Below are 12,352 nucleotides of genomic sequence, written 5' to 3' on the forward strand. Positions count from 1 at the left end.
CGAAAAAAACTCATTCAATCAGCCTCCAAAGAGGTCATCGATACCGTGTGCGAATGTTGTTTGAACGTCTTGAAAGGCACGATCCCTTTGTCCAAACACCAGAAACAATGCTTAGGTAAACATCGTCACTTTCTTCGCCAAATGGTTCAAAAGAAAATTCCCATTCGTCAAAAGAAGAAGATGTTAGTCCAACGTGGAGGCATTTTACCCCTCTTGTTAGGTCCCTTACTGAAAGGAGTCTTGGGAACCATGTTGGGAGGACTGGTGGAAGCAAGATAAAAAGGCCCACGGAAGTCCTAAGATCTCAGAATCGACCCCTGACAACCCCATGGAAGGACGAAAACTAGCTTTAGTGCCTTACAAACGATGGATGGAATACCATCGTTGGCAAGAACAACGCACCCCGCATTTACCTCCCAATCCCCATTTGAGCGAGATGTCCCAGTTACAACATGAATTGCAGTCCTTGATGGATCACCAAGATTTGTCCGAAACAGAACAATCGCAAAAGTACGGTCAACTCTTGCAACGACTGCAACTCTTTCACCAGAAAGCTTTAGACGAAACAGCTCTACCCACTCTGAAAGATTTTAAGACCTTGATGAAAAGTCCAGCACCATCATCACTACCACCACCACCACCACCATTACTACTATCCGCAGGGATCACCAGAGATGCTACCCCATGAAGACCTGAGGAAGAAGAAATGCGAGAAGTGTTTCGAACACCGTCAGCAGCTCCCATTTCAAGTAAGATTGCAGCATCCTTGTTAACCCCATCCCCCACACCCCAACGAGAAGAAATGAAAGCTTGGGTTAAAAAGATGATGTCCACTCCTCCTTCGACAGAAGTGAAAAAGAAAGAAGGGAAACCAGAAGTGAAAAAAGAAAAGAAGACCAAAGCCATTCCATTGCCACCTCCACCACCACTACCTTCGACTTCTACTCCCATAGCCCATCGGACACGTAAATCCGTTTCTAAACCACCCTTTCGACCCACCCAAAGTAGCATCACCGAAGAGTGGGTGACTTATTAACACACAAAAAATGGAAAAAGTCTTAGCCAGCATTTACTACGATCCCTCCCATCCTGCAGGTTACGCAGGAGTTCAAAAATTGTATCGTGCTGCCAAAACTCGACTGAAAAGTCTCCGTTTACCTCAAGTGCAACGATGGTTACAAGAACAAGCTACCTACACTTTACACAAACCCATTCGATGCAAGTTTGCCAGAAGTCGCACCCGAGTGGAAGGCATTGATCATCAATGGCAAGCCGATTTAGCCGATGTCTCTCATTTGGCCAGCTACAATCGTGGCTATAAATATTTGTTTTGTGTCATCGACGTCTTTTCCAAATTTGCCTGGGTCGTGCCCTTGACTTCCAAATCCAGCAGCGAGTTAGTGCGAGCCCTGCAACGGGTGTTGAAACAAAGTGGTCGTCACCCTCTTTGATGGCAAATGGACAAAGGCACTGAATTTCTGAACCAAGCTTTCCAAAACGAATTAAAGAAACGTGACATTCATATTTTTACCACCGAGAATCCCAAAACCAAAGCCAGCATCGTGGAACATTTTCAACGCACTTTGAAAGAACACATGTGGAAATATTTTACGCATCACCACACTCTAAGTACATCGACATTTTACCGCACCTGGTGCAAGCGTACAACCAATCTTACCATCGAGGCATCGGACGTGCCCCACAAGAAGTGACTCCCGACAATGAAGTGTTGGTGTTTGAGCACCTGTTTGGTATGTCCCCGACGAGGGCTGTCCCCAAGAAAAGTGGAGAGTTGGTCATAGGAGATTGGGTGCGCATTGGCAAAACCAAATGCACTTTCGACAAAGGTTACTTACCTAACTGGACGACCAAATTGTTTCGTGTCACTGAACGAGTGCATGGCCGTCATCCTGCCGTCTATAAATTGGAAGACATGAATGGAGAAGTGCTCAAAGGAACGTTTTATTTGCCCGAGTTACAACATGTGACCAAAAAAGAAGACGTGTACGACATCGAAAGCATTCTCGAACGTAGAACCCGTAAAGTAGGCAAACGACGTGTCAAAGAAGTCAAAGTACGTTGGAAAGGATATCCAACCAGTTTTGATTCTTGGATTGACGCTTCGCAAGTCATCGACTATAAAAAGAAGTGACCATCATGCCCTTTCACACAGACGCAGCTACGTCGACCACTCCTTCACCTAGTTCTTCTGTGCAAGATTTACAAAAACAACCTTCGTGGGTGTCGTGTGGAGAACGTGTGCCTAAAATGCAAATCGTCTTTTTCTGCCAAATCTTCGTGGTGTATTGTGTCATTGGGGCAACCATTGCCAATTTGAGTTTGCAACAAGGAGACAAACAATTGTGGACCATTTTATTGAGCAGTTGCATCGGTTACCTGCTTCCCAATCCCTCCCTGAAATTCTCTTCCAACGGGAACCATGGGAACCTTGTGTCCAGTGCCAGTGCCAGTCACCACTCCAACAACAACCACAGTCAGAACCCCATTTTGGGCGGAGACACTCCTCTGACTTCCAGTAACCCCTCGGACAGCCACAGAACTCTGGAATTATGAGTTACGAAAACCAATTTTACTTAACCTTACCCAGTGACAGTTCCATGGAGGTGTTTCCCAACAACACGTTGTGCTGTTACATGGCCAAATTCCCTCAGGCCATCGAGTGAGATCACGAAGCCCATTGGGAAGTGGCTTTAGTGGAAATCATTCACCCGACCCAAGTCCTCAATGTCCTTCCCAATCAAAATTTTTTTCCGTGGAAGTTCATGACGAACAATTGCAACAGTACTTGAATACCCACATCAAATATGATAACAAAATATATAACCCAGAAACTCAAAAGACGACCTATCGTTTGATCATTCCCCCAGGCTATTATTTTAGTGGTCAACATTTGGTCAGCACCATAAGCTCCAGGTTTAATGTCGTGTTTCTGAAAGCTTTGGAGAGTGTCAGAAAAAGTGTCACCCTGGAGTACCACAAAGCAGCTCGTCGCTTCCTGATGAAATTTCCTGAGGGGCACAAAATGTTGTCTTTCTTATTTTGTCCTGAATTGTTTGACATGTTGGGCGGGGACATGGACATGAGGATGGTCATGATGAAGAAAAACGAATTGCCCATCGTTTACGACAACGATTCTTCTAGCAAGTTATTTCGTACCCCGGTAGAACTGAACCAAGGACTGAATTTGATGTTTGTGTACTCCGATGTGGTGGAGTATAACGTGGTGGGACAAACCTCTGTGCCGTTACTGCGTGTCATTCCTTTCAAAGTGGATTCTGCTACGCTCGCTGACGAGGAAGGTGGAAACACTTACCACATCCACCGCGAATTTGTGCATCCTCACTATTTACCTGTCAGCAAGTCGTATTTGGACACGGTCAACATTACTATAAAAGGAGATTTGGGACAAAATATTCCATTCACCAAAGGAAAAGTCACAGTGAAACTCCATTTTCGAAAACGGTTCTCTCACGACTCTTAAGTCATGTATCCTGTGTACCGAGGGGTTGCTCGACAGCGAGGACACGGTTTAGGAGACATGTTAAAATCAGCCTTTCGTTCGGTGGTCCCGGTGTTGAAACCGATGGTAACATGCGGATTGCACACCTTAAAAGATGCGGCACTGACGCAAGGCAAAGAATTTCTCCAAAATGTCATCATCGACAAACAAAACCCTAAAGAAGCCTTCATGAGAGCAGGCAAAAATGTCTTGCTGCAAACAGGCAAAGACATTTTAGGCCGACGAGACACACCTATAAATGCCCTGCACGCTACCGAGTCAGGCATTCAGCAAGGACAAGGCAGAAAGAGACGACGAAGAAAAACACCCTTTCACCAGACTTCACACACCTAAACCGAGAAAGGCCGAGAAAAGAAGAACCGTTCGAGACTTAGACGTTTTCGATTATTGAGAAAGAACAAAACAAACAGAAAAAAAAAATGATGCACCGAGAGTCTTGCGCTTGTTCCAAGTCGGAACTGGATCTGTTTGCCATGCCCCCCACCATGATGACCATGCAAGAATCCCAGTGGGTGGAATTTCACCCCGTCTCCTCTTTGACAGCCTCAGCTCCCATCGAGTTTGAAATCAAAGGACAGCCCGAAGATTACATCGATCTGAATAGCAGTTACTTGTACCTGAATGTCGATGAGGATAATACGTCCTTAGATGGTGATGAGGTAATAGCTCCCGTCAACAATTTCATGCATTCCTTGTTCAGTGGAGTGGACTTGTACTTGAATAACAAACTAGTCAGTAGCAGCATGGATACTTAGCCTTATCGAGCATACCTGGAAAATCTCTTGACGTACGGAATAGACGCCAAGAACACTCATCTCAATGCCTGTGTGGTATGGGAAGCTGACGATGCAGGCCAGTTTGAAGAAATCGAAATTGATACAAAGAAAGAACACAATGCAGGATTTGTAGAACGAAGAGACAGAATCATGGGAGCCAACAAAAGTTTAGAACTGATGGATCGTTTGCATTTGGACATGTGGTTGCAAGAAAAGTATTTGCTGAATGGAGTGAATCTCCGCCTGAGACTGAATCGTAGTAGTGCCGTTTTCCATTTGATAGGTACTAGTGCTTGCAAAACTGTCATCGAGGAAGCCAGGCTCTACGTACGATGCGTGGAAGTGTTACCTAAAGTGGGTAACGACATCAGTCAGACGTTGAGCAGAACGGCCGCCAAGTTTCCCATACGACGCATGGAAGTGAAAACCTTCACCATTCCTACGGGGCTGCGATCCATGATCAAAGATCATCTGTTCCAAGGACAGTTACCCAAATGTTTGATCCTTGGTATCGTCGAGAATGCAGCCTTCAACGGAGCTTTGGCTAAAAATCCTTTCTACTTTAAGCACTTTGACGTGTCCAAGATCGAAGTCATTCGCGATGGCAAGACCTTGTGTACCCGACCTTTCGAACCTAACTTTGACAAGAAGAATTACTTGAGGTCGTACTTGTCCCTGTACGAAGCCACTGGTCAGTTAGGAACCAACACCAGTCACGGCATTACGTACGAGGATTATGCAGGAGGCTACGCTTTGTGGGCTTTCGATTTCACTCCAGACCAAGGCAGCGACGAGGGACATTTCCACCCTATAAAATCTGGCCAGATTCATGTGGAAATTCAGTTTACTACAAATCTAACAGAGACGGTGAACGTCATCCTGTATGCAGAATTCGATAATACCATAGAAATCAACAGTTTGAGAGAAGTCATTCTAGACTATTAGAAGCCATGGAAGACTGTTATCCCTCTTTACCTAGTAAAGAAACTTTGGAGATGGAATGTGAGGAGACCGTGGAAAAAGAAGAAGTGATCATGATGAAGTCAAGATGGCCAGAACAAGAAGCCCATTTAGTCTCCTGTTTTGCCAAACACTTGGTGGAAAAAATGATGGAATTGATCAAAAAAGAGAGTTATGGATGTCAAAACGATCATCCCAGTCAAATTCAACACGATAAATGCCTGATGCTGAGTCAAGAAGAAAAATTGGATGAGTATCTGGACGAAGCTTGGAGTCTCATCTCGGACGAAGTTGTGTTGCATCAGTGGTATAAAGACTTGCGTGAACATTCCTGTCCACCATTAACCACTCAAGAGATCGATCGTATCGAAGCTCTCCTGAATCAAAGTGAGGAGACGAAACGAAGAAATGGTTATTTGTCAGACATTTTCAAGCAAAAAGTCAGGATCGAATTGATGACTTATTATTACCTGTGAAGAAGAAGAAAAAAAACCACACACAAATGGATACCTGGGAACTTTATTACCTTTTGAACCACAGTTCGTATACGGCTTCTTGGAATCCTGTCGTCTGTGCTAAAGATGAACTCCCTCATCACAAACCTCAAGACCATCAAGCTTATGTGATCAACACGTACGAAAATCATCTCCCAGGAACCCAATGGGTAGCCATTTACTTTCCTCAAGAAGGATGTGTGGAATATTTTGATTCGTACGGATTGCCCCCTTTGGAAGACGATATCATCGACTTTATGAGAAGAAATGCTCAAACCACCCGATTCAATAATGTGAAATTACAAGGCACAGATTCCTTGGTGTGTGGACAGTACTGTGTGTATTTTCTGCATCATCGCAGCCTGGGTTATTCCTTAGAACATTTAGTGACTCATTTTGATCCTCGTTCTTCTTCTAGAAACGATGTGAAAGTAGATGGATGGTTTTGTGACCATTATGCTTATCTTTTGTCTCAAGCTAGGAAACGTAGTGTCCATCAATGGCCTAATGACTTCCAACAGTGGAAATCACAATTTCATTCACAACGTTGTCAGCCCTGTTTAAAGTAGAGTGTGAATCGAAAAAAATGTTTGTGATTTGAAAAAAAATGTTTGATGTTATATGGTTGGATTATTGTTAAAAAATGTTAGAGTTGTTGGTTAGTGTTAAGTGATTTTGAATAAAAAATGTTGTGTTTTGAAAAAATGCCTTTGTCTTTTGTTTGGCTATAAGAATGTTTGATTCATGCTCTTTGACTTCTTACTATCCATCTCATGACACTCATTGAACGTTGCGGCTCGAAAACCTAGAGGGATGTTTTCCTTCATGTCCGCGCTTTGACTTTAAGAACCGGGGAAGTTTCCAGTCTAACCATCCATTGTCGACTCATCCCCCTACGAAGATGTGCTCCAAACTAGCTAAGCTAAATGAAGCCTACGTGAATTTGCACAGTGTCAGACACAGTCTGATACCGAAGCCAGAAGAGATAGAGAATGTGAGAATGTTAAAAGTCACTGAAGACCTGATAGAAGAGCTCTTCAGAGAAGAAGTGAACAGGGAGAAAGAAGAATGGACAGAGAAGTACAGACTTCAGAGACAGCAGCAACAGCAACAACAACAACAGCAGCAGCAGCAGCAGCAACCTGAACCTGACAGAGGCTTTGTCGATTGTCGTATCGACACCAAAGAGTTCTTCTTCTCTTTCCGAAGACACAGACCTATCACCAGAAAGTCTATCCTCAGAGGACATCGCATTCTTAGAATCTAAAAGATTGCCATAGCAAACAAAAAAAACAGCCCTTTTCAGGGCTACCCCAATACTCTAGAAAAGAAATAACCATCAATTTGCCAATGTGTGTAGGTAGAGTAGTGTGAATATAAACACTGACTCTTTTTTTAAAATAGTGCGAGGGTATGTGTTTGTGTGTTTGTGTTTGTAACCGCTCACGTACATTGGTGTGGATAGTAGATTAAAATGATGTTTTGTTTTTTTTTGGTGTTTGAGGTGTGGGGAGAGTAGATTTGGGGGTTTGATTGGATTGCTTTGCGTATGTGAATAGTCTATTGAAGTGATTAATGAACAAAATTTTAGAATAGGAATGGGAAGTATAAAAAAGTGAGTGAGTGTTGTTTCTTTTAGGTCCGCGCGTTGTTTTTTGGTCATGATCTAGGTAAGATCAATTTTATGTTTTTAGGGGGATGTTTTCCTTCACGTCCGCACTTTTAGTATAAATTGAAACTCGTTCGGCAGTCCAGCTACCCTTGTTGATTGATCAACACCAGAATGAACACCAGACTAGCGAAACTGTTGGAACTTCATGTGCATCTGAAATATGCCAGGCGCCTGTTGAACGAACTGGCCACGGAGGCCATTGTGGAAGAGGGAAGGATGAAAGAGGAGGAGGAAAGAAGAAACAAAGAAGAGGAGGAGAGAAGATACAAAGAAGAGGCGGAGAGAAGATACAAAGAAGAGGAGGAGGAGAGAAGAAACAAAGAAGAGGAGGAAAAGGAGAGAAGAAATTTCAGAATCCCAGAGACAGAAAATTGGGATTCTGAAGCTATTTATCCTCCCTCTGCTCTCTCCCCAAAAAAAATAAAAAGCAACTGGAGAACAAGATGTGTATGTGGCGCCAGGCCTGGAAGGTGCCATCATTAACCAGGTGTCCATGAAGTTAAAAAAAACCCAGCCCTTTTCAGGGCTACCCAATACTCTAGAAAAGAAATAACTATCCATTTGCCAATGTGTGTAGGTAGAGTAGTGTGAATATAAACACTGACTCTTTTTTTTTCTAGTGTGAGGGTATGTGTTTGTGTTTGTGTTTGTGTTTGTAAGAGCTCACATATGTTTGTGTAAATAGTAGATTATGGGCATGTTTATTGTTTCTTAGCGTATGTGGAGAGTATAGTTTGGGTTTTGTAACGGATCACGTACGATTGTGTGGATAGTAGATTATGGATTTAGTTTGAATGATTTGAGTGTGTAAATAGTAGATTTGGGGTTTGTTAAATGTTGCTTCACTTATGTGGATAGTATATTATATGAAATGAGAAAAGTAGGGGGATGTTTTCCTTCACGTCCGCGCGTTGTTTGGTCATGATCTAGGTAATATCAATTTTATGTCTTAGGGGGATGTTTTCCTTCACGTCCGTACTTTAACTATAAGAACCCACAAGGTTCGTCGTTCACACCATTCTACGGAAGAACCCAAGAAAATGAGTATTGAACTATTTAATGAGCTAAAGGATAGTTGGTACTGGATGACAGATGCAGCCTATGTAGTGGAAAGGCTAGAGAAGGAGTGGATGCATGAAGTTACTAAGGACTTTGTCAAAAATCAAGTGACGAGTCTAAAACTTGCCAGGGATCTGATTGGGGACATGATTGAAGAGGAGGTTAAAAAGTTAAGAGGCTTCATACAACTTGACTATGTGAAAGTAGGTAAACTGAAAGAGGCCCTTGATTATGCTATTGAAGTGAGGTGTTTTTTAACAGATATTTTGGAGTGGACTGAGTGGTCCTATGTGAAATGGGGTTTAAACCAAATGATGAAAGCAGAGGAGATGATGAGGAAAGTGATGAGAGAACAAGTCAAGATAATAAAAGACATTTGGACTGTAGAAAGAAAAGAAAAAGAAAACAAAAAGAAAAAAGAAGAGTTTGAGCAGCTTAACAACAATTAGATGAAAATCCAAAACAAGTTCAGAGCCATGGGTCACCCAGACTGGATACCGGAAAATGAAAAGAAGAAGAAGAACAAAGGAATCTGGGGAAAGATTAGGGGCTGGATGAGGAAATGGAGGAAATAGAAGAAAGCCAAAGGCCCTTTTCAGGGCCACCCATATTTCTCGAAAAGAGAATGACTTTCAATTGCCTACCCCCTTTTTAAAAAAAATTGTTTATTTTTTTTTTTTTAAAAAGAAAAAAATCCCATATTCAATTTCCCTTGACGCTAGACAGTCCCACGATTTTTTCCCATGTTAAATTCCCCTTGACGCTAGAGTGGCCCACGATTTTTCTCCATGTTAATTTTCCCTTGACGCTAGAGTGGCCCGGGGGGGGGTCTGTAATGCTAATTCCCATTGACGCTAGGGTGGCCCACTTTACTACTTTTGAGCCTGAGGAGGTTGGGTGGGCAATTAAGAATGTGGACAGATTGATGGATTTAAATTAAATATATTAGCGGCATTAAAGTTTGTTTGCAATATACTTGGATTACGTCAGATATTACTGCTGTGTAAATAAAAGCTGTTCGGTTTCGGAATTAGTAAGTTTATCAATACCGCTATACCATCACTATCTACTGGTATATCTCTCTTTTTTTCTCTCTCTCTTTTTCTGAATATATTTTTATGTAATTACAGTGAATAGTTTATACTATGCTCATCAATAGTTATTTTGCTGAAATAAGTCATGTAACGAGCACAAACATCAAATAAACCTTGGCATTTAATATAAAAAAATTTGTTGAAGCATAAATTAGAACAGAAAAATCTCGTTCTCATATACACAAACGATTCATTCTTACCTGAGCTCTTGTTCTTAGCAAATTTGTGTCTAGGAAAAAAAGTGTAAGCAAACATTATACTCACAGCATTTTCTTTTTCAAAGTTTTCTTTCATAAAATTTATGTTTTAGTGCATTTTCCGACATGTAATTTTCTAATGATTTAAAAGGTGTCCCACAACTTATGACTAAAAAAAAACAGTGTCCAAGAACATACAGTTGAAAAAATATTACTTTTAAAATAAATGTATGGTGTCCTAACAAATACGGTGTCCCATCATATACGGTTGCCTTATTTGTGCAAGTGAATGACATGCAAGATTTGAGATACAAAATAATATATTTTTGTTTGTTGCTAGTGATAGCACAAGTATATGCCCTCTGCGTATTTCTTCAGTTGCATCAGAGTACAGGGTTTATTTGCTCAGTGTGCATGATTACACCGAGGAGAGCCATTATTGCTGGATCAACAAAGGTATCATACTTTATGAATGGCTAGTATTACCAATGCATGTCAAAGAAATAATATTGCAGAATTTTTTTCTTATCATGGCAGAGATTGTACCTATTCCACATGGGCTATTATGCCTGACAAAATCTGAGAACTTATCATGTCAATTTGGTGCCTTTTATATTTTATGTTGGTTTCGAGCAGCATATTGCTCCAAATGAATGTTTTCCCTATTATGCATGAATATGGTTTTCAGCAAAAGATATGTTGACTTTTAAATGCGAGTGTGTATATATATATATATATATATATATGCAAATTTTGATTTATAAAGGTTGGAGGTTCTTACAGTACGGCAGAAACTTGCTTAGTTTAAATTGTTAACAGTTAAATTGTGTAAACCAATGAGCAATCTGGTCCATCGGGACCACTTATTCCATTCCTTCTGTCAACTGCTATGTTACAGGGACATGCATTCACATTGGTGAGGGTGATATTGCTTCTGTTGTTACATTTAATAGAAATGATATGAATTTGATAAAAAATCAAATTTAAAAAAAAATCATTCCAGCTATGTATGAAGCATATATTAGTATATCTCCTGTACCAAATCACCATAAAACCAGCATGCATAAATAAAAATGATATTCATTTTTATTTATGCTTGCTGTTTTTTCAGTGATTTGGGACAAACTCTATTAAAACCAGATGTGACCATAACACATATTTAGTCTACCCACTCATGTACGGAGTTAGAAAAGCATAAACTTTATGGTTGATCTTTTCAATATAGCATTTCCAAGTGGCTTGTCCTTTACTCAAGGAGGAGACAAAGAAGTCGACCTTGCAGAATCTCAAACTATCCTACAATGCCAGACAGATGGGTGCTCATATCCTACCTCAATTATCAAGTGGTACTTCAAGGTAATTGATGCTTAAATTACATCTGTGAATTAGCCAGAATTTCTAAAAGATATATGTAGTACATGTATTGACAGTCTCCAAATTTGATATGCACCTACATAAAATCTTCCACATTAAAGGCAGCACATTGTTAAAAAAGACCAACTGAAGTCAATAAATAATGCTTCCTTTATATACCCTGTGTTTCATTTAATATCCTTTGATATTCCAGTAACATTTGCTCTTGACTTATTATATAAATGAGTTTTTTTGGCAATTTGTTTTAAATAAATGGATTCTGTCATCAAAACCCACAATATTTTTATTATGCAAATAATTGCAGTTTACTATAACCATTACAAATGTTAGTGAAATAATATTAAAACCTTTGAAATTTCTCACAAATGCGTTAACAGAATTGTATGTGCTTTTAAGGCATGCATTTTGGACATTATAACTTCTAAAATTGAACACGTTTAGCCATCTGGCAGCTACAATCAACAATATATACGATCTCAGACTTGCTTATCCATGCACTTAAGGCACGTTGTTTTGAAAAAGTTGTATGGCACTAGTACACATTCTCCATATCCAATACCGTTGGTACAATCAAAGAGCAGTATATTTCCTATAACCCTGTAGTTGTCTTGCTGTAACGATTGTAATATTGTAAAAGGAACTTTTGATAAACAAAATAAGGCAAATTCTCAAATTGTGCCCTTTTCTGACAATTATTATATGACTTATCCTTATTAGAGTGGACAGTTTTATGATGTGCATCCATCTGTACACCCATCTATTATCCGTTTCATTTCTGCATAACAACATGAATTCTGTACAGTCAACAATTATCAATCCTAGTGAATTGCTTGCACTTGGAGTCGGGCTGATACTGTTCTGTTTTATTGTATCTTGCTCAAGAAATGCCCTGAAAATGAGTCAGATGAAACAAATACAACCTTATTCTGCAGCTCTACTATGCATGTATCTAGCTTTAATTTTCAATAAAATCCTCCATGTACTGTGAATGAAGAAGTGATAGTGAGCTATATTTTTACAATACCCCCATTTCCCCAGAATGGATAGCAGAAAAAGTAAAAGTAAAACCTTATTGTACATGTACAGTAAAATTGATGTAAAATCATCGAACCAATTAGGAAGTAAATTGTGTCTATGAACTAAATTTATCCAATTCCTTTTTGTGGAACATTTTATAAGGAGATG

The 12,352-nt window shown here is 40.3% G+C and overlaps 1 protein-coding gene across 2 annotated transcripts in view; it reads left to right on the forward strand.

Moving 5' to 3' along the window:
• The window catches only part of LOC149772829 (nephrin-like), a 267,846-nt gene that overhangs the window by 29,667 nt on the left and 225,827 nt on the right, over positions 1-12,352 (forward strand). For both annotated transcript variants that reach the window (XM_089947226.1, XM_089947227.1), the window contains one exon: positions 11,019-11,149. In XM_089947226.1, coding sequence (XP_089803352.1) covers positions 11,019-11,149 — 131 coding nt within the window. Of the gene's footprint in view, positions 1-11,018; positions 11,150-12,352 lie in introns of those variants that run through there.

This window comes from Sinohyriopsis cumingii, unplaced genomic scaffold (assembly GCF_028554795.1).
Source record: "Sinohyriopsis cumingii isolate HCF-2022 unplaced genomic scaffold, ASM2855479v2 utg001110l, whole genome shotgun sequence".
In the NCBI taxonomy this organism is placed as follows: domain Eukaryota; kingdom Metazoa; phylum Mollusca; class Bivalvia; order Unionida; family Unionidae; genus Sinohyriopsis; species Sinohyriopsis cumingii.